This window comes from Chelonoidis abingdonii, chromosome 3 (genome assembly GCF_003597395.2).
Source record: "Chelonoidis abingdonii isolate Lonesome George chromosome 3, CheloAbing_2.0, whole genome shotgun sequence".
NCBI lineage: Eukaryota > Metazoa > Chordata > Testudines > Testudinidae > Chelonoidis > Chelonoidis abingdonii.
Window position 1 is genome coordinate 114,931,946 of NC_133771.1, and position 24,017 is coordinate 114,955,962.

At 39.9% G+C, this 24,017-nt stretch overlaps 1 protein-coding gene across 5 annotated transcripts in view; it reads right to left on the bottom strand.

Moving 5' to 3' along the window:
• SHPRH (SNF2 histone linker PHD RING helicase) overlaps positions 1-24,017 on the bottom strand; it is a 130,446-nt gene that overhangs the window by 104,241 nt on the left and 2,188 nt on the right. For 3 of the 5 annotated variants that reach the window (XR_012655560.1, XM_075064025.1, XM_032794597.2), the window contains 2 exons: positions 16,082-16,747; positions 15,540-15,669 (listed from right to left, as the gene is read on the bottom strand). Coding sequence is in view for 4 of the 5 variants with exons in the window: in XM_032794597.2 (XP_032650488.1) it covers positions 15,540-15,669; positions 16,082-16,747 (796 nt within the window). In the remaining variant the exon portion in view is untranslated. Of the gene's footprint in view, positions 1-5,319; positions 5,953-15,539; positions 15,670-16,081; positions 16,748-19,904; positions 20,003-24,017 lie in introns of those variants that run through there. The other 2 variants (XM_075064026.1, XM_032794609.2) reach the window with 2 other exon arrangements.

Genomic DNA, 24,017 nt, shown 5'->3' on the forward strand with positions numbered 1-24,017 from the left:
TACTGTGTTTGGTGCCCCGCCCGAACCAAGGGCTGGGCCCCTATTGACTTTGTTGCTGCTCTGCCCTGCCCCAAAAGGGCCAGAGCTCACTATACTGTGTTTGGTGCCCCGCCCGAACCAAGGGCTGGGCCCCTATTGACTTTGTTGCTGCTCTGCCCTGCCCCAAAAGGGCCAGAGCTCACTATACTGTGTTTGGTGCCCCGCCCGAACCAAGGGCTGGGCCCCTATTGACTTTGTTGCTGCTCTGCCCTGCCCCAAAAGGGCCAGAGCTCACTATACTGTGTTTGGTGCCCCGCCCGAACCAAGGGCTGGGCCCCTATTGACTTTGTTGCTGCTCTGCCCTGCCCCAAAAGGGCCAGAGCTCACTATACTGTGTTTGGTGCCCCGCCCGAACCAAGGGCTGGGCCCCTATTGACTTTGTTGCTGCTCTGCCCTGCCCCAAAAGGGCCAGAGCTCACTATACTGTGTTTGGTGCCCCGCCCGAACCAAGGGCTGGGCCCCTATTGACTTTGTTGCTGCTCTGCCCTGCCCCAAAAGGGCCAGAGCTCACTATACTGTGTTTGGTGCCCCGCCCGAACCAAGGGCTGGGCCCCTATTGACGTTGTTACTGCTTTGCCCTGCCCCGAAAGGACCGGGGCTGATTGACCTGTTGGTTTGGTGTCCGCCTGCAGCAAAGGCTGGACCCCTCTTGACTTTACGGTGCCTCAGTCCGTCTCACAGGGACCGAACGCCCGGACGGTGGACTGCGGACCTGACAGACAGGACCTGGAGAGGACAGAACGAGGCCGGTGTGGCTCCCCTCCTCCACGGGGAGGGTTGAGCCCCGGCACCCCTCGTCACACAGGGCTATTGCTTATAAGAAAAATATGAATAAACTGTCTGATTCAAAAAGATATCCAATCTGAAACATTCCAGCAAGCTACACACATGTAAATACAACCAAAACAACACAAAAGCCTATATTGTTTTTCTACCTGTACTTACAATTTGGAAACAGAAAATTAGAAAATAGAAAGAACCTTCTCATAGCTAAGAGACAGACAAAAGACTCAGACCCCAAAAATTCCCTCCCTGACTTTGAAAAATCCAGTTTCCTGATAGGTCCTCTGGTCAGGTGTTTGGTTCCCTTTGTTAACCCTTTATAGGTAAAAGAAACATTAACCCTTAGCTATCTATTTATGACAGCAGGAAAGAATGTGTCATGGAGGCTGGAGGAGAAAAAAAGGGTGTGGGAGAAGATTAAAAAACATTCTTCCCCTGGTGCCCCATGAGGCAGGGGGGAAAATGAGATGGATCCTCTGCCTCAACTTCATGAGCAAGGGAAGGGAAGAGAGAAGAGAAGAGAAATGCTCTGTCTGGCTAAAATATGATAGTGAGAAAGTGAGAGGAATGCTTCCCTCACACACAAAAGGGTTACTACACTTTCCTTCATGTGATTACGTACGTTGTTCTAATGGCAAACCTAAAACTACCTAAATAAATGGAAAAACTGCATCGCAAAACACCCTGTTTTCTGAAGCAGAAAACTGGAAAAGTATCAAAAATTACTCTGAAGTGAACCCCAAGGAAATGGACGCAACATTTAGGATCACATGTTCAGTTGGTGGGAATCAGCATGGCTTTATTATTTCAACTGAACTAGATTATCGTCATCAACTAAGGATTAGTCCTTAAGTTTATAACTCATAAGTGAGGGGAGGAGAATGCTTTTGTTTCAATTTTTTAATAAATATTTTTCTAGATATTTCATGCTGCCATTGAAATGTCAGCCTGTCAAAAAAATGATACAGATGCACCACAAAATTCAAAGATTTTTGCTTCAGAATTAGGGCTAGAATGGTACAGAATAAAAAAACTTGTTTAAGAGATATAAACCTTCTAATAACCATGTTTTTCTAGATAATTATTGTCTTAAATTTGCTTGTACTAATTTCTAAATTTTTTGCCTTGCTAAGTGAAACTCACTTTTCCGAAAACAAAAATGGTAGCAATCAAGCACTCTTTAATATCTGACAATTAACAGAGTATACAAGTTCATGAATCTCACATATGCCTGCAATATGAATTTCAGTGAGCATACAAAATTTGTTTCAAATCTCCATTTTTTAAAGTTATGAAATATACTCCCATGATGACACACTAGAACCCAACACTTCTGTGAGCATGTCCTTTGGAAATTCTCAAATGTAAAGATAATTTGCATCACTAGATTGGAGATACTACCTAACCCCTAATTAACTTGTTATTTCCAGTGTATTACTAAGAACTAGACCTAATTAATGGTGTCAGTATTTCAGCTGTTTCTGAGCCATATAAGCAAGCTAAATCAAAATTCACCATGGTAAATGTGGTGATTTACAGGTCTCCTTTCTGGGGGAAAATATGCTTCCTGATATGCCTGTCCTATTTGTCCAGAAGGCATATAATAAACAAAAGCATTTTGCCATCATCTGGTTCTCTACGATGCTTCTGTAAAATCAGCAAGAGTACCATTACTAGTTCTTTCTGCATATATATCATCCCTCATCATTCATGAGGCATATTATTAACCAAGGAACCAAACGTCATGAAGAGAAGAAATTCTTTAGTTGCCTATATACCAACACTAGGAGCCCACGTAACAAACAAGAGGAATTGGAATTACTTATTTAGGAGCAAAAATTGGATCTAGTTGGTATTACTGAAACCTGATGGGATGATTCCCATGGTTGGAACGTTAAAATCAAGGGTTATAACCTAATTAGGAAGGACTGAGTGAGAAGAGGGGAGGAGGAGTGACACACTGTCATAAATGATATTGCTTGTTTCTGAGTCACTGATAACTCAGAAGAAAATTATCTTCAGTACTAACAGATAAAGCACAAGATGGGATATTAGTCGGTGTCTGCTACAAGCCCCAAAAATCACACTAGGGAAAAGGATGACTGGCTCAATACATAACTATCTATGTCGGAAAAAAAACACTTCCATTTGAGTGACAGGTGCTGGGAAGCCTCATACTGCCAGTACTAAAACATCCTTTGAATTTCTAAATAATACATATGGCATTTCCTAACTCAAAAAAAAATATTGCTCCAACATGGGGGAATGATATAAGACCTTGTCTTCACAGATAAAGAGGAACTGATCACAGAACTAAAAGTTAATGGTAACTTGGATACAAATGATCATGACTTGATAACATTTATAATGCGCAAACAGAATAAAGTCCAGACCATTGATATATACACACTTGGTGCTTTAAGAGGTCCAATTTCACAAAGCTGAAAACAATTATGGGTCATAATAGCTAAGAGAAAGAACTGAATCAGAAAAATGTGTAAGATAATTGGGATTTTTTTTAAGAACACTTTACCAAATGCCCCCAAAATCACAATCTCATAATTGAGGAAGAAGGTTGTATTGGTTAAGAAAATGATCTGGTTTAGAGGGGAAGTGATGGAAGCTATAAAAAAAGAATACATTATAAATGGAATAAAGGTGAAGTTATAGTAATGAATACAAATCAGAAGCTAGGAAATGTAGAAAATTAAGGGAAGCAAAGGCACACAAGGAGAAATCTGTGGTCAGCAGAGTTAAAGACAATAAGGAGTTTTTAAAGTATATTAGGAATAAAAAGAATCCTAACAACAGTATTGGTCCATCGATAGTCAAAAATGGTAGAATTATCAACAATACTGTAAAATGGCAGAAATGTTCAATAATTATTTCGGTTCTGTATTTGGGGAAAAACAGATGATATAGTCATATCGTATGACATTATTTCCATTCCAGGTATGTCAGGAGATGTTAAAAAAACAGTTACTCAAGTCAGACATTTTTAAATCACCAGGTCTAGTAACTTGATCCCAAGAGTTTCAAAAGAGTTGGCTGAAGACCATTAATGTTGATAAATCTTGAAACGCTGGGGAAGTTCCAGAAGACTGGAAGAAAGTTAATTTTGTGCCGGTATTTTAAAAGTATAAATGGGATGAGCCAAGTAATTATAGGCTTGTCAGCCTGACATTGATCCAGGACAAAATAATGGAGCAGCTGAAACAGGATTCAATTGATAAAGAACGAAAGGAAGTAACAATTTAATTCCGATCAACATGGGTTTATGGAAAATGGATCTGATCAAACTACCTTTTTTTAAACGAGATTGAAGGTTGGTTGATAAACGCAATAGAGTTGATGTAATATACATAGACTTCTGTAAGGCATCTGAGTTGGTGCTGCCAGATATTTCAATTAAGAAACTAGGAATGATATAAAATTAACATGGCACACATTCAATGGATTGAAAACTGGCTAACTGATCGGTCTCAGAATGTAATTGCAAATGAGGAATCATCATCAAATGGCTGCGCTTCTAGTGGTATCATGCAGGGATCAGTTCTTGGCCCTATGCTATTTAAAATTCTAATTAATGATGTGGAATAAAACAATCACTGACAAAGTTAGCAGATTACAAAAAAATTGGGGAAGTGATAATATCGAAGAGGACAGGTCACTAATACAGAGAAATTTGGACTGCTGGGTCAAAGCTGTGCACAGGCAAACAGTATGTATTTTAATATGGCTAAATGTAAATGTATACATTTAGAAACAAAGGTAGGCAGGCCATACTATCATAATGGGGGACTCTCTCCTGGGAAGCAGTGACTCTGAGGAAGATTTGGGGATTACGGTGGATAATCAGCTGAACATGAGCTCCCAATGTGACACTGTGGGCAAAAGAGCTGATGTGATCCTGGGATGCATAAGCAGGAATCTTGAGCAGAACAAGAGGGGTTATTTTATCCCTCTATTTGGCACTGATGCTGGAATAGTGTGTCCAGTTTTGGTGCACACAATTCAAGAAAGATGTTGATAAACTGGAGAAGGTTCAAAGAAGAGCCACAAGAATGATTAATGGATCAGAAACATGTACACCTCTACCTTGATATAAGGCTGTCCTTGGGAGCAAAAAAATCTTACCGTGTTATAGGTGAAACCGTGTTATACTGTACTTGCTTTGATCCACCGGAGTGCGCAGCCCCGCCCCCGCGAGCGCTGCTTTACCACATTATATCCAAATTTGTGTCATATCGGGTGGCGTTATATCGAGGTAGCGGTGTATTACAGTGTTAGACTCAAGGATCTCAAACTACATATCTAAAGAGGTTAGGGGGTGACTTGATTATAGTCAGTAAGTTCCTACATGGGGAATAAATATTTAATAATGGGCTCTTCAGTCTAGCAGAGAAAAATATAACATGATCCAATAGCTGCAAGTTGAAACTAGACAAACTGAAATTGGAAATAAGGCATAAATTGGTAACCATTGGAACTACTTACCAAGAGTCATAGTAGATTCTCCATCACTGACAATTTTAAAATCAGGTTTGGATGGTCTTCTAAAAGAAATGGTCTAGGAATTATTTTAGGGAAGTTCTATGGTCTTTGTTACACAGGAGGTTAGACTAAAGGATCACAATGATCCCTTCTGGCCCTAAAATCTACAACTCCATTCTGCTCTGTTTTGTCGTTATTGTGCCTCTAATGCCTCTGTGTTTTGCGAGACTATAAGTCTTCTTATTCTATTTATTCCAAAATTTAAAATTTTGCAATTACCTCCTCTTCCACCTTTCCCATCTATGCAATTACTCATTTAATATATGCTGGATTTTTTTTTTTATTTATTTTTGGGAGGGGGGATTGATAGATTACTCTTCTTCCTATCACTAATCCAAAAAGGAAAAAAAATAGCAGACAAGTAATTTTTATCTTACATATGCATGTTTTTGTCCAGTGAAGATATAGCCCATACCTCCCCTAGAATAATGGTTTTCTCCATATATCAAAAATCTTTTGACAGTTTCCATTCTATCTCCACAGTTTAAAAAGTCCACACTGCCCATTTATCTTGGGCTAGCAGGAAACTTTCTGGGTTGAGTAGAGGGATCTAATCTAATCAGTTTTGACAGATTTACATTTATATTAAAAAAAATTAACTTATTAAACGCTTTTCTCCCAAGTCTGCAGACAGAGATTTCCAATGCCTCTGCTGATGTTCATAGCTTTGCCAAGCACCTGTGGAGTGAAATTAACACACAGTTGTAATGTTGCTATAGAAATTGCTATGAGAAGCAATGAAAATAATAAGAATAAGGCCAATTTCATTTAATCTTGGGGCCAAATACTAAAAGGTGCCAAGTATCTTCCAAGTGCGTACAACTTCCATTATAATCAATGGGAGATAATTTATAGGTGTTCAATATCTCTCAGCATTTTCCCCTTCATGTAAATGATCTCCAAAAGAAAAACAACCTTCTGTCTTCATCTTCCTTCACTGCATTATAAACTTTACAGTCAACACTCTCCATCATACTTAATTCAGTACCCATGAAGAATATGATGCCATGAAGAGAAGCATCACATTAATGTGAAAATACTACTTGTAAATAAAATACTGTGCATTTACAAAGCTCCCTCCATTCCAGACTCTCAACGCATTTTACAAATCTTAGTTTAACTTCACAACCACCACATGAAGTAGTTAAGTGACTTACCCCATAACATACAAGAACTCTGTGCCGAAGCCATGAATAGGTCTCCCCATTCCCAGTCCTTTGCTTTACTAACCTATCCTGCCTTCCCTTCACAAACAGTTTACCACACACAAGCTTCAACTTTCTAAAAAGAGAAATACTGAAATATTTAAAACAAAAATAAAGTACCACTCTCACATCCCCTTCTGTCCCCAGGCTGAGAATAATATACCTTTAAAAGCCTTAGCTGTTCTTTAGAAAGGACATTCATTGAAAAACAGAATCATAGGACTGGAAGGGACCTCAAGAAGTCCCCTAGTCCAGTCCCCTGCACTCATGGCAAGACTAAATATTATCTAGATCATCCCTGTCAGGTGTTTGTCTAACCTGCTCTTAAAAAGCTCTAATGATGGCGATTCCACAACCTCCCTAGACAATTTATTCCAGTGCTTAACTACCTTGACAGGAAGGTTTTTCCTAATGTCCAACCTAAACCTCCCTTGCTGCAGTTTAAGCCCATTGCTTCTTGTCCTATCCTCAGGGGTAAACAAAAACAATTCTTCTCCCTCCTCCCAACCTTTTATATACTTAAAAACGGTTATGTCCCCTCTCAGTCTTCTCTTCTCTAGACTAAAACAAACTCAGTTTTTTCAATCTTCCCTCATGGGTCACGGTCTTCTAGACCTTTAATCATTTTTGCTGCCCTTCTCTGGACTTTCTCCAGTTTGTTCACATCTGTCTTGAAATGTGGTGCCCAGAACTTGACATAATACTCCAATTGAGGCCTAATCAGTGCAGAGTAGAGCAGAAGAATTACTTCTTTTGTCTTGCTTACAACACTCCTGCTAATACATCCCAAGAATGAGGATTGCTTTTTTTTTTTTTTTTTTTATTCATTCAACTCCTATTTCGCTTCTGATCCACTATGACCTGCAGATCCCTTCCATAGTACTCCTTCCTAAGCAGTTATTTCCCATTTTGTAAGTGTGAAACTGATTATTCCCTCCTAAGTGGAGTACTTTGCATTTGTCCTTATTGAATTTCAGCCTATTTACTTCAGATCAATTCTCCAGCTTGTCCAGATCATTTTGAATTTTAATCCTATCCTCCAAAGCACATGCAACCCCTCCCAGTACAGTATCATCTGAAAACTTTAAAAGTGTACTCTCTATGCCATTATCTAATGGATTGATGAAGTTATTGAACAGAACTGGACCCAGAATTGATCCCTGTGGGACTCCACTTGATATGCCCTTCCAGCTTGACTGTGAACCTCTGATAACCACCCTCTGGGAACGGTTTTCCAAACAGTTATGCAGCATCTTATAGTAACTCCATCTAGGTTGCATTTCCCTAGTTTGTTTATGAGAAGGTCATGTGAGACAATATCAAAAGCCTCACTAAAGTCAAGACATACCACATCCACCACTTCACCTTATCCATAAGCCTTGTTACCCTGACAAAGAAAGCTATTAGGCTGGCATAATTTGTTCCTGACAATTCCATGCTATGACTTATCACCTTGTTGTCTTCTAGGTGTTTGCAAACTGATTGCTTAATTATTTGCTCCATTATCTTTACAGGTACTGAAGTTAACCTGACTGGTCTGAAATTCCCAGGTTGTCTTTATTTCCCTTTTTATAGATGGACAAATATAATGCCATTTTCTAGTCCTCTGTAATCTCTCCCATCTTCCATGACTTTTCAAAGATAATTACTAATGGCTCAGATATCTGACCCTAGCTCATTAAAACTAGCATTCTCTATGTTTTGCATAAGGTAGGTTCACTAATCTTTTCGTTGTCATTTAGCACTTTCACCTTTTCCTGTGACTGTTTCCCAGCCTCCCCCCACCCCCCAACTGAGTAATGGGACTATGCTGTCTTTGATCTTCCTCTTGCTTTTAATATATTTGTAGAATATTTTCTTCTTACCATTTATGTCTCAAACTAATTTAATTTTTAATAGGATTAAGTTAATCAAGTCAGAACTAAAAAGCACAGCTCTCACACTTACAGTTAAATTAGTGGATTACTAACCACACACAATATAGTTCTACATTGTCCCCTAATTCACAAAGTCTCTCTACCCACACAGAACACACACACAGAGGCAGATTTAACCCTGAGGAAGGACAAAATTCAGCAATTCTCCTCACTTATCGTTAGCTAACATCATTGTCAAGTGACTTATCATTCTGCCCTTTATTAAAAATCTAGAAAAATCACAAGCACTGTTATAATGGATTTTTCTTTTCATTTCTTTCTACTGAGTTGTTATATCACCATGTGTTCCAATTAAAGAATTATTAGACCAAATGCCAAGTTTGACACCGAGAAAGAATATCTTCTTCCCCCTGAAGAATTCCCTTCAGGAAACTTCTGAAATATCAGAATAATGTTCCCCTTCCGAGTCATATAATTAATTTTTCTAGTTCATGGCTATAATTTCCTTTTTATTAAATTGGAAAACCATATTGAATTTATTTTAAACTTATTAGGAATATTTCCAAATCACATTATGTCACATATAATTCACATCTTAAGTTTGTTAACAGACACTCAGAGAAAGAGAAAAAAATATCAAACTCTGGACTGTGAAGCATTCATACCTTATTGCCATTGTAGGAACGAAGGTTTGCGTTTAAGAAAATTACTGGGAAACTGGGAAACTTCTCTTCAGTGAGTTTTCACAATAATTTTAATGACAGTCCTCTTTACCTTTAATTAATGAAGAATTCATAGCAAGTTTACATTACAAAACAGCCTCCAAAGATAAGATGATAAAAGGTCAATTTCTTGAATCATTTAAAAAAAAAAATCAGACTAGACAACATTAGAAATTATACTGTAGAACACAATCCTGCCCTGGTAGGGGCCGGACCCTAATTTATATGCAGCCCAATCAAGTAAATTTTCCCCATCTCTAACTCCTATTATAGAACAAATTAACTAAACATAGACCAGATACTCAACAATGTAACAACTGGAGATTCAGAATGAATCCAGAAAAGTTCAATGGTCTCATGATCAGCCATACTGAAAGATATAAACAAACAAGATACTGATTAAGAGTTGTTAGAACCTTTGCTAATTTGAGTAACAGTACATCTCAAAGGAAGTTATCAATTGCAGCTAATACTGGAGACATACACACCTTGCAACATATTTTTTTCAAGATACAATCTGACACTGACTCAGGCTGGCATCCTAAAAGTATGAGGTGTTAAGGCTCTGTTAGGAATGATAATGAAGAATTTCTTGGAAGGAAGAGAAAAAAGGTGCAAGGGATTAGCACACTGAATAGCTTTACAATAAAAGGCAACAAAGTCTGGTTTGGTGGATAGGAAGAATGCAGTGGACATAATATACTGGACTTGAACAAGACTTTTGACACAGGGCTAAAATTCAAAGGGATCTTGATAAACTGGAGAACTGGGCTATAGACAATAAAATGAAAATCAACACTCCAGAGTTTGAAGGCAAAAAGAACAGTAGAGGAAGATGTCTGGTGGCTGACAGCATGAGCAAGGGCCAGAGGCAGCTGAAGGCAGGGGCAGCAGCAGCAGAGGAACTTACCCGCTGACATCTCCAAGCCTGGAGAGCTGGACCCCAGAGAAACAGTGATAGGGCCAGGGAGACTGAGGAATGCTCCCTTGACAAAGGCACTTCCAACAGAAAGGCTGTGGAGGTCCTCACTGGGAAAAGTGGGATTGCACTCTAGCCAGAAGGGTTGGGGTAGCTGTCCTGGCAGAGGGTTGGAAGAGGATGGATAGGGAGCCTAAGCACAGCAGAAGACACCACCCCAGGGAGACCGTGATCTCCCAGCAGAGAGGCTGTGGTGGTTCCCACCCAGAAGAGTACAGTTTTAAGGACTATACACACTGAGCATGTTATGAACTATGCTTTGGAACTTTTGTTAAAGATTATTTGCACTACATTTGGTAATGAACTGCTCTTCAGGAGGGGTATTGTTTAAACAGAGAGTCTGAAGTGAAGTCCTCTGGGTTACCTGAGAGGAGAAACTGAGACATATGCTGCAGCACAGCAGGTGCACCTCACAGGAGGGTGCTCCAGGCAGGGTCTGTCTTCTCATAAAGGGTCTCCCACCTCTCAAGAGAGTGCCCTTACCTATGAGATATGGGATATTTTTACTGGGGCAGGGCACCTCCTACAATCTCTCCTGCTGAAGTTGTTCTACTGCGGATAAAGAAAAAGTGATTTGAGCAGGAGGACCAGACCCAGAGTCTTCTGCCTCCCAGGTGGGTGCCCTAACCATTGGATTAGAGCAGTGGTTCTCAACCTATTTATCATGCCCCCACCTAAAACCCGCACAAACCCCTATGCTCAGTGACCTCTGCCCAGAGACCCCCTCCACAGAGTGGGGCCAGGAGTGGACAGCTGGGTGGGGTGGGAGGCATGGAGCCAAACCCCAGACCCTACTGTGCGGGGACCCAGACCCGACCTGTGCAGGGCTGGGCTGCCTGGACCCAGCTGTGGCAGGGTCAGGCAGCAGCCAGCTGCCCAGATCCTGCCGCATGGCAGGGCAGACAGGAGCCCAGAGCTCATGGTGGGCAGGGGGTGTCACTGGGAGCCTGGAGCCTGCCATGCAGCAGGGCAGCTGGGAGCCCACGGCCTTTAGCACACAGCTGAGCTAGGCTGCAGCTGTGCGCTAATTGGGCTGCATGTGGCCCAAGGACTGAGAACCACTGGATTAGAGTGTCATTTTCCCTTTCTCTGGCCCAATGACCATTTAAGTATTTATCCACAGTGGAAAAGTCTTTGGGCCAGACAGAGAAAATGACTCTGTAATCCTGTGGTTCAGGATACATGAGGTGGAAGACTCAGTGTCCAGTCCTGCTCCAATCACTCTTCTATTATTTATCTACAGTGTTTCAACTTTAACAGGAGACAGCGATGGAGAGGCCCTCCCCCACATCAGAATATCCCTTAGCTGTGTTCTTAGAGCACTCCCCTGAGAGGTGGGAAACCGTTGTTCAAATCCTCTGGCAGAGATACGGGGGTGCTCTAATCACTGGACTAAAAGTTGTAAGGTAGGCACCTCTTCCTCTGGCTATTTTGCATGACTTAAGGCAGGTGCCTAATTCATTCTTCCAAGAAACTACATAGGTGCTTACGCTACCTGAGTGCAAGACTCAGGACCTCATTAGTGGATTGATAGCAGAGATAGGCACTTAAGTTTAAGATTGCTATCTCAAAATAAGGAGAAGCTTAGGTCCCACCTCTCTTGCCAAGATCTCCCACTGGCTAGCTTAAGCAGTCCCCAGCCTAGCATTCTGGCTTTTGTGGATCACAGTCTGAGGCACCTATCTCCCCCATTCACTGTATAGGAGCCAAGATGCCTAACTCAGCCTTGTGGATCAGTGTCATTCTAGAGATTTTGTAGGCACCTAAAAGTTAGGTGTTGCAACACTGAATGTTTCAGGACCAAAGTCCCTTTGTGGATCTGTTCCACAGTGATCAATACTGGAGTCAAAAGATTTCTTATGCATACGCTTACAACACCACAGTACATAAATTGTTTCAGGTATTATTTTTCTTCCTGTCTTCGTGCCTTTTTTTTTTTGGATACTTTGTATTCTAGACAAACAATTTAGGCTCCAATATTACAATGACAAAGTCAACTGGCCTCCTCATGGGTGTAAGGATCTGCCCATACAGAACTTATTACAGGATCAGGGCCTTATATTATAAACTTCTTGGGGCTGCCCAACTATGTATTTTATTTGCACCTGTGCTTTATAGTGGGGCTACATAATTATTATTAGGGGCAGAGTAGTTTTGCCTTCTTCTACAGCATGAGCAACCACCACTGGAGAGAAGTTACCAGCTGTGATGGACTGATGCTCTCATCTGGTAAGCACAAATTCTATATTTATTCAGTGAGTAAGAACGTGATATTTAAAAAAATATATATCTAAGGCAGCAGGGATGGCTTCAGCATCATGTGAATGGAAAGAAATAAGAGGACCTGGAGAGAAGACAGACTAGAGTTCTTTCTGAAAGTGAAACTTTGACATCCAGTAAAAGAAGTGGCAAAGTTAGCATGTGGATTAGCAAGACGACTACTTGTCAGTGCTAATGATAAATTAGCCCATTGGTTGCTAAAGTTCAACAAATAAAAGAGCTCAAAAAATCCCTCTCTCTTAGGGTACATCCATACTGCAATAGAGGACTCATAGCACAATCTAGGCTGGCCCGGGTTAGCTGACTTGGGCTAGTGGGGCTCAGGCTGCAGGGCCATAAAATTGCAGCATAGACATTGGTCCGAGTCCCAGTGTCTATTCTATCATTTTATAGCACCACAGCCCAAGCCTCACAAGCCTGAGTCAGCTGACCCAGGTCAGCCGCAGGTCTTTTACTGCACGCAGACATACCCGTATTGTCAGATACTCAGCTGTGGGTACTTTTGACTTAAAGTCCCAGATGGTTTCAACGCTTTACATTTATTAACATGAGACTAGTACGTGATGAAAAACAGATTAAGTTTTTATGTAAAACAATATTTAGTACAATCGAACATATACGGTCCACATATTTCTTATTTGTGCTCTTCAATATTGTAATCACACAGATACTCATATTTTCAAACATTTTAGTGAGGGAAAAATAGCTGTATTTACTGTATAAATGGATCATTTAAAAAGCTTTGTTAAAGCCTTCCTCCACACTATTCATGCATAATGAATATTCAATATTACTCATCATACCATTTTAAAATGTGATTCAATAAACATGTATAACAAATTACATCTCAATGCCTTTAATTCTCAGAAAGACTGGGGTGCTAAATGTTCTGTGATGTTCTATTTCTTGGTAGACCCTATGTTTCAAATTAATCTTCTGTCAGACATGGGAGGTTGTGGCTTTCAGCATTTTAGCCATTTTACCCACCACAGTGGTGTTTCTTTCAGGTTCTAAAACACTCTCGCTGTTACTGTACAGTTTTCAGAGGAACCTTTTTTAAGGTTGAATCTTTAAACTTTTACATTTATAATCTGGTATCACTTCACAAAAATAAAGGCTTTTTCTCCTCCTTTTGTCTAGATTTATGGGAAACGTATTTATGTTTGTATTTGGTTACAAAAGCAGACTACACCCTGCAAAAACTAAAGGGCTCATTCTTCCTGAGAAACCTGGGAACATAATGTATCCAGATGCCATTTAATTTCTGAAGAGTTATGTCACATATGTGCCCAGGCATTGATGCAAGAACAAATCCCAGAGTGCTGACCTTTAAACAGAATAAATATATGAACAGCACATTGCATTTACATGCTTTATTCTCATTGGATTTTACAGCACAAAACTATTTTTCATCCCTTGGAGAAGGCTAGCTCAATTTTGGAAAGACTAGGGGTGTAATTCTACTGAAGCAACAAGTAGTAGTTTGAAGTATTTGTATTATAGCATACACAGGAATAGCCTATTATAAATGATAGCTCTGTTAAAGCAGATAAAATAAAGATCTCTACAAGTTACCCAGAAGGACCCAGTTAATTCTACAATCTCTGTTTAGGACCACCACAAAGGTTTACAAATGACATTTTGCCTCAGTATTTAACTTGGTAGATTTCAGTGAGTTTTGCTAAATAACTGGAGCTGGGAATTTTATTTATTTTATTACGCACTGATTCTGTGCTTGCCATTATGCAAGACACAGACAATCTCTACCCCTGAGGATCTCAAAATCAACTGAAAGACCTGAATGAGACAAAATGCACTAGAGGAAGTTTTAAAAAAAAATAAAATCAAAGTTAAGTCTTCCTCTTATAAAATGCAGGGTGGGAAAAGGCATATGTCTTAGTTTAGTTTTAGTTTGCTTCCTCACAGAAGCAATCCTATTGGAGAGAGCACAGGCTTGGCTGGACACTTGGACTGGAAAGGTGTTCCAATCAAAGATACAGAAGGAAATGAGGTAGAAATGAAAGGGAAAGGCAACAAGACAGCATTTGGGGCAGAGCAAAAAAACCCCTTTAAATAGAAGTCCCCTGGAACACCACTTATAAAAAAAAAAATGAAGTTCCTTAAAATACAAATTAATATATTCTGGCATTCCAGGCAAATGGACACAGAAAACTTTTGGTGCTCTGAACTTATGGTTTAATTCAGCACTTAGATACCAAGGGGGTAATGGAAATGTGATTAAAAAAAATATACGGAATTGTAGATAAAGATAAACCTGTGCAGGGTCTTTTAGGGAAAAAAATGGGAAGTTTAATCTTTAATACTTCAACTTCAAGAGCTGTAGTATGATACACAATAAGCCCCAACCCACACCCAAAAAGACATTGTGATAATTACCTGATTTCCAAGTCCCTATGTTCCCTTTTTTACTGAGCTATATGATTTTAGTTAAATGATGTGAACATTAGTCATAAAAGTGAGAGGGTGATTACTTTGTCTAGAGCAGCAATCCTTCTGATAGAATCTACCAGTAACCTTTCATACTGGATTTAAACTAGTGTTTTACCCCACATGCAGAAAATCTTTGTCTTTCCCCTGCACAAGTTCCCTATCCACACATTTCTCTAGATTTTGTCTCTGATAACCAAAATCCATTAGTGCTCTGGAGAGAAGCATAGTGTGGTCAAGGCACTAGACTGGGAACAAAGGATATCTGGATCAGTTCCTGGTTCTGCTAGAGACTTCGCGTGTGATCATGGAGAAATCTAGTACCCACATAATTTTATTGAATCTTTTCATTAATTGCAATAGGCACTGGATTGGGACCATAAACTCTTTGCCTCAGTTTCCCATCGGTAAAATGAAAATACTTCCACCTTCCCTAAGGGTGTTATGAAGATAAATTACTGCCAGGTGGGGGGTCCAGATATTTATGGTGGTGAAGACTATGTATTTACTGACAAAGACAGTTGTCATAACAGACAAAAATGCTGTATACTTCTTGCCTTTTCCTTAAAAATATCATCGAAGTAAAGAAAAACTTTAATAGTAAAACAGTTCTGCAGTAACATTCAACTGCATGATGGATAGATTATGTTACCTGGAATTATAAAGTTGTAGTACTTTTCCATTAGTTTCTGAATCAGCTGGTTGGCCTTTTTTATTCTCCCACCTCCATCACTGAGAAATTCTGATTTGCTTAAACCAGCTTCCAGAAGGTAAATTCCAACCTGTGAAACATATTTGCAAGAAATTAAAATTATTAAGGAATTAAAATAGAATTAGAGAACAAAAACAAAAACCAGACCACCACCACATTTGGCAAATTTTGAAGACTGGTGGCTATGGATAGAGTTAATCTCTTAACCGTCTGCAAAATTTTAGTATGTTACACTTAGGAACTCAGATGGTTTCTAAATTCATTTTAAGCGACCTTAATGTGTAATGAACACATTTCAAAAACACTGAAAATATGTATGCAGGAAACCACTAAAGAGTATACTTTGCACTGTATTCTAGAAGTGTGTGGTAGGACCTGGACTTGTCAAATGTTTACCTAACTTTCTATTTTATGGTACCAAACACAAAATGAGCTATTTTTATTTGAAAATCCCTCTTAAAATAAACTGCATGAACAAATACCTTTAATGCTTGATCTTCTCTAGGTCTTTGATAAAGTCCAATTACCTTCTTCTTTTGCAACCATCTCAAGTCTTCTAATATTTCACTATTGAGGGATGATTCCACCAATATGCCCTCTTCATAATCACCAAAGCTTTCTTTTTCCTCCTCACCTCCCTCTTCTCCACTTCTTGCATGAACACAGATTTGCAGCTGATCACCAGAATCTGCTCTCATCAAAGTAAAACTCCTTTTATGGATCTTCTCAATAAGAATTTTCTGAGGAAGAAGCTGAAGAACAAATTCTCCAAGTAAAGCTTTCCAGAAATTGTCTGAATGGTAAGGCGAGACAACAATATTTAGCTGTACAGATATAGAGGTCAAGATGGAGCAGGAGTCTTCTCCGTCATCTGTTGAGAAACCCACTGACTTTGACCCTCTGTTTTCTCTGTAAGCCAGTCCTTCATCAATGCTATCATCATCTACAACAAAGGATACAGAAGAGGTGCTTGGACCTGGAACAGGGTGGTCTTCATCCATGTTATCATCCAATAGTATTACCTCATTCCTTCGGTCTTCATGCATATTCCAGCAGAGTTGCTTCTTTTTCTCCTCATCCATCCTCAGTGGAGGCGCACGCTTTCGACGATTACTCATCTTGCTATTTTGCGGGCAGTGTCCCAATCTCTGTAAAATGGACTAATATTAGTCAGTGGTAGATAACACTAATTAGATACCCACATAAATCTTTTATTGTGCTATAGCTGAAGAGTTTGCAGAAGTCACATTAGTTACAACTCTGCTCATAAGGGGTTCTACAGACGGCTCAAAGCGTCTATTCAGTTTTATAAAACACTGCTTTGTTCCTGCTCCAAGAAGTCACACAAACAAAGTCATGTAAAAAGATGTGTCTTAAGCAACTGATCTCTTAAAACCACCATATTTTAATCAGAAAAAGGAACTCACTCATTTCTTCTGCCTAGTTCAATCATCATCCAAAAACTTTCTAGTCAACATCACTTATTTTTCAAACGAAGATACCACCAGGACTACTTTTTCCTCTTGAACAAAGTGTTTCTTGGAAGTTATAATTAAACAGTAAGACAGACCATGGAAACTGCCAAGTGAAAGAAGGTTACACAAAAGGCTTGAAAAATCCACTCTCCTACAGTAAGCAGGAAGTTTTCCCTAGCAAATGGGGAGCCTACATATCAACAGTTTTAATACAATTTAAAAAATTGGGATTTTTTTTTTAATAGTACTTCTGATTACATAGACAATTTTCCAAACGCAAACTGATTGTAAACCTATGCAGCGCTGTCACCTGGAATCTGTTAACAGTTCAATGAGTCTGCTGCTGCTGCTTTTAGTTTTGCCATGCAGCAACAGATTGAAATTAAGAAGACTGAACAGTTTCACTGCAGTTATTCAGAATTCCGTGGACAGTTGCGAAAATGTCAGGGATCATATTTATTTCACACAGCTGCTGCTGAAGAAAACTATGAGCAGAAGCAGAGGAAAGTGTTATCCCTGGAAAGCAGAGGCCAATCCACTTGTAACAGCCTGTGGGTTCCAAAGAAGAAGAGACAAAAAGTTTCTTATAGCTTCAAGCACCCAAACTGGGATGTAGTTTCAAATTTATCCAGCACATACTAGACAGAGGATGACAGAATATAAAATAAGGTTTGGAGCCTGAGCTTCTCAGTAGGCTGTTGTCCCAGTACATCCCTGGTGATGTCATTCTAGTCTTAATACTGACCACTGCTTAGCAGTTTTAGCACCGCGATCCCATCTCCCGCCCCCCCAGTTAATAAGTGATTGATACATTTTTTTCAAGGCCTGGGAATACTCCTCTCTTGAAGTAGCTTGCACAACAGTCCTTAGCAGTTTGTGGGTGCAACTAAACCCAGAAGCAGCAAAGAATTTAGGAATATGCATAACTCTGAGAACAACTGTAGTCCCAATTACTTCAGTGGAACTACCCGTGCTTACGTGCTTTGTTGACTCTGAACTTTGAAGCACAGAGGTTATTTTACATATAATCCTACTAGTCAATAATTTACATATGGTAAATACAGCACATGAACATGGGGAATATTAAGGATCAATGGTCACAATAAATGCAATCAGTTCTGAGAAGTTAGTAACTATATATTCAAAAAGGTAGTTGTTAAAATACTGGGTTTTCAAAAAAGAGAGAGAGACTTAGATTAGCTCAGTAAAACACTTGGGCTCAACAAAAGGTTCAAAATAATGACCTTGTATAATTTCAAATTTCATTTGCCAGGAATGATTGGCCAAATTAACAGATCTATACCTCCTGTATGAAAATTGTTACTGAAATACAACAGCAAAGCAGCAGATATGCTAAACTACTTATTATATAGTCACAGGTCCCAAGGCTAAGGAGGGGTTAGCTCTGAAATGAGCCAGAACATTTCCAGAAATTCTTTAAGACCTTCTCTTCTTGAATTTGACACAGTAAGAGACTCACAGGCCTGACAAACAATACCCCGAAATTTTGTCTTAATCAAATAATCTAACTCTACAGAAGCTACATTTTCCTAAAGGAAGCTAGCTGTAAGCTGTTTGTAGACCTGCTCCCTCTGATCACATGGCCCACATTTTATGTTTCTCTGCTAAAGCAGATTCTCATTGCAGCTCCTAATCATTCATTATCCACAACAGCAGCACAAGGAACTGCAAAAACATACTGCCATTTAGAGTCTGGAGTTTCAGTGGTTTCATAATTGAATTGTACGAAAGGACTAAGTGAAAAAATAAGCACTCTAGGGTAATAAAAGGAGATAACTTACAGTCTCTTTCGCAAAGCAGTATCTCTTTTCAAGTTATAAGCACATGGTACTGCTCTTCAACCGGATGTCTCACGATGGAGCAACAGAGAAGACTATGTGCAACTACATCAGAACCCTTCCCATACCATCAAACATTGCTTAAGACACAAGCATGGCTCTGCCATCCCTGAAGACAATGGCTACCTTGTTCTGTTCCTACAACTCCCCCCCCCCCCCATACAAGAATAGATTATTGGTCCATCACTCAACCCTCAAATTGGCGGACCAGTGGACTGGTTTTTGTATGGTCCCTATCCTCTGACTGGTCCAACTTGGATAGCCCTGCCAGAAAAGTAAATCCTGCTGGCATAGAGGCAACACTACTTGTACTCTGAGAGCTAATTTTTCCCCACTCCTGTAGAATGAATTTTGTTATGTGCACCAAAATGGAGGTGAAATGTGTCACAATACCTTCATATCAGTGCACATAAAATTCATGTGGTGGAGGTGGGGTCAAGAGGTTCGGAGTGTGGGAGGGGGCTCAGGGCTGGGGAAGAGGGTTGAGATGCAGGGGTGTGAGGATCCTGGCTGGGGGTGCGGGCTCTTGGGTGGGGCTGGGGATGAGGGGTTTGGTGTGCAGAAGGGTGCTCCGGGGCTACAGCACGGAGAAAGGACTCTTCCCAGCTTTCTCTCCCTGCAGCAGCACCTCGGCTAGTGGAGAGAAGCGCCCCTCGGCTCAGGCTGCAGTATAGGCACTCCTCCCCCAGCCCCAGCAGGCCCAGGCCGGGTCTGCCCTGGTTTCAGGGCTGGGCCACCCAGGTTCAGGCTGCAGTAGATGCGCCCCAACCGCGGCAGGTCTGGGCCATGGCATTGTTGGGGCAGGGGGCCATCCCAGCCATGGCAGGTTGGAGGCTGAACTAGGTTGGGGCTAGGGGAGGGGCACCCCTCCCCTGGCAGCAGCAGGTGCTGGGGTGGGTTCCCTGAGCACCTGCATGGCGCTAAATTCCCTGTAAATTGCGCAGCAGCCTATTTAAGTCATAGGCACTCACCACATCAAGGTTTAGTCCCCAGAGAAGGATCTTTGCCGGTATACTTGCATAAAATTATGATGAATTTTGGAAACTGGATGAAATAATTAAAATATGGCCTATGAGGAAAGATTGAAAAAATTGGGTTTGCTTAGAGTTTGAGAAGAGATGACTGAGTGGGGACATGATAACAGTCTTCAGGTACATAAAAGCTTGTTATAAAGAGGCGGCTGATAAACTGTTCTCCTTCACCACCAAGAACAGTCCAAGAAGAAATGGATTTAAATTGTGGCAAGGGAGATTTAGGTTAGACAGAAAGAAAAACTTCCTAACTATAAGGATAGTTAAGCACTGGAACAAATTACCATGGGAGGTTGTGGAATCTCCATCACCAGAGGTTTTTAAGAGGAGGTTAGACTAACACCCACGAAAGCTCATGCTCCAATACATCTATTAGTCTATAAGGTGCCACAGAACTCTTTGCTGCTTTTACAGATCCAGACTAACATGGCTAGCCCTCTGATTCTAGATAACATATAATCCTGCATCAGTGCAGGAGACTTGACTTGATAACTTAACTAGGTCCCTTCCAGTCTTACATTTTAATGAAGAGTAGAATGCCTGTATTAATGAACAGGTAATGCTGGAAAAGACCACCTGAAGATTTTCAGTAAGAATTTTTGATTTACAGTATGTTCTCTAATCCAACTTCTCTTAAAATCAATGGAAGTCTTCACTTCACTGGGAACTATGGTAAGCTCTTTGTGGGGGACTTGGCAATAGTGCATGATCCTAAAAAACTGACTTCAGTAGGAGTTCAAGACATGGAACAATAGCAAGATGTGACTGCCTTTTCATTAAACTGACTGATATGCAGATATATTAGTAAAAATCTCATCATATATATATATATATTACACTTTACATAATGTACTGTTACACAGGATGCACACAAAACAGATTTAGTCTTATCCTCACTTTTCAAAATTATAAATAAACATTGAAAACAAGTTTCATACACTTAATTACACTGTTCTGTGATTATTGATTTATTGATATATATCAATTTCAGTTACAACAGAATACAAAGTGTACAGTGTTTATTTTAAATTTATTTTGGATTACAAATATTTGTGCTGTAAAAAATACAAAAGAGTATTTTTCAAGTCACCTAAAACAAGTACAGTAATGTAACCTCTTTATCATGAAAGTTGAACTTACAAATGTAGAATTATGTACAAAAAATAACTTCATTCAAAAATAAAACCATGTAAAACTTTAAAGCGTACAAGTCCACTCAGCCCTACTTCTTGTTCGGCCAATCACTCAGACAAACAAGTTTGTTAACATTTGCAGGAGATAATGCTGCCAGTTCTTGTTTACAATGTTACCTGAAAGTGAGAACTGACATTTGCATGAAACTGTTGTAGCTGGTGTTGCAAGATATTTACGTGCCAAATGCGCTAAAGATTCACATGTCTCTTCATCTTCAACCACTATTCCAGAGGACATGTCCATGCTTATCGAGCAGAACCTGTCATCATGATCCAAAGCAGTGCGGACCCCCACATGTTCAGTTTCATCATTTGAGTCAGATGCCACCAGAAGGTTGATTTTTGTTTTTGATGGTTCAGGTGCTGTAGCTCCACATTGGAGTGTTGCTCTTTTAAACCTTCTGAAAGCATGCTCCACACCTTGTCTCCCTCAAATTTTGGAAGGCACTTCAGATTCTTAAACCTTAGGTTGAGGGCTGTAGCTATCTTTAGAAATCTCACATTGGTACCTTCTTTGCGTTTTGTCAAATCTGCAGTGAAAGTGTTCTTAAAATGAACAACATGTGTTGGGTCATCATCCAAGACTCCTATAACATGAAATACATGGCAGAATGCAGGTGAAACAGAGCAGGGGACATACTATTCTCCTCCAAGACGTTCAGTTAAAATTTAATCAACTCATATTTTTAACTAGCGTCATCAGCATGGAAGCATCTCCTCTGGAATGGTGGCTGAAGCATGAAGGTGCATACGAATGTTCAGTATATCTGGCATGTAAACAACTTGTGTCATAAACAGATAGTTAAGCGTTAATGTCTCTTTTACCTGTAAAGGGTTAAGAAGCTCAGTAAGCCTGGCTGACACCTGACCAGAGGACCAATCAGGGGACAAGATACTTTCAAATCTCAGTGGAGGGAAGTCTTTGTTTGTGCTGTTTGTTTTGTTCGTTGTTCGCTCTTGGGGCTAAGAGGGGACAGACATGCAACCAGGTCTTTCTCCAATCTTTCTGAAACAGTCTCTCATGTTCAAAATAGTAACTACTAGCTAGAAAAGGCAGATTAGTCTTGTGGTTGTTTTCTTAACTTGTGAATGTGTATTTTGCTGGAAGAACTTTTACCTCTGTTTGCTGCAACTTGTATCTTAGGCTAAGGGGGAGGGAGTCCCTCTAGTCTATATAAGCTGAAGACCCTGTAAACATTTTCCATCCTGGTTTTACAGAAATAATTTTTACTTTTTCTTTCTTAATTAAAAGCTTTCTTTTTTAAGAACCTGATTGATTTTTCCCCCCTTGTTTAAGACCCAAGGGGATTGGGTCTAAACTCACCAGGGGATTGGTGGGGGGAAAGGAGATGAGGGGAAAGTTAATTCCTCTCTGTTTTAAGATCCAAGGAGTTTGGATCAGTGTAGCCTCTCAGGGTAACCCAGGGAGGGGAAAGTCTGGGAGGGGGAAGGAGGGGGAATGGTTTATTTCTCCTTATTTTAAGACCCAGGGGTTTGGGTCCTGGGTCCCCCAGGGAAGGTTTTGGGGGACAGGGAGTGTACCAGACACTGGAATTTCTGGTTGGTGGCAGCACTATCTGATCTAAGCTAGGAATTAAGCTTAGAAGGGTACATGCAGGGGTCCCCACTTTTTGGATGCTAACGTTCAAAGTGGGAAAAATACCTTGACACCTTGCTACGCCGGCTCCAAAAGTGCCATGCAAATGCCTGTTCTCACTTTCAGGTTTTATTGTAAGTAAAAAGCCAGCAGCAATATTTTCTGTAAATGTAAACAAACTTGTTTCTCTTAGGAATTGGCTGAACAAGAAGTAGGACTTGGTGGACTTGTAGGCTCTAAAGTTTTACAGTGTTTTGTTTTTAAGTTCAGTTATATAACAACAAAAATCTACATTTGTAAACTGCACTTTCACAATAAAGATATTGCACTACAGTACTTGTATGAGGTGAATTGAAAAATACTGCTTCTTTTATCATATTTACAGCGCAAATATTTGTAATAAAAATAATAATATGATGTAATTATATGATATAATCTGATTAACCGAGAGCCCTAATATAAAGAGAAATCAGTAGCATCCTTTTAAAATCACTGGCATGTGAATTGGACTCTCCCATTGTACATGGTCTCAGAATCAAATTTAATCGCCATTGTAAGATCCAATATACCTTTCATTATAAAGCCAACAATTTCCCCATACTTCCCCTAATAGGCAACTGCTCTTGTTGCATTCATCCAGCTGAAGGGTGTGTGATAGCAGCCTCTGAGTAATTCCACAAAATGGCCAGCATTATGTACTCAGAAAAAGACAAGCTTTCACCCTCTGCAACATAAATCTAAGAACAACTGAGCTCCAACAGTTGAGGAAACAATGACTGGATTTCAAATTAGACACACAATTGCACGAACACTTTTACACACATAGTTTAGGCAAGCAAATGACCAATGTGTATATTAAAAAAAAAAGGAGGTATCTGCATGTGCACATGGCTAAATAAGACAACATGCAAATATATATACTATTGTACATGCAGGATTAGAAAATCTGGCACCCTTCCCCCAACTGCAATAATCAACGTTATTTCCAAGGCTCCTGTTCAGCAACTTCATCTCCTGTCTGCCTATGGACTATTCCCCATCCATTAAAATAAAGAAAGTAAAATCAACAAGAGTGTGACAAACATTTTTAGGCTAATATAGTATATGTAATATTACGCATATATTTCAAATCTAGTTTCCGTTAACTTGACATTAAATATGCTTCTTCAATGTAAACGGACACTCAACTTAAATTTAACCCACAATTTACATTTCATACAAACAAGATTGTATAACGCCTATACACATCAACCAACCAAAATG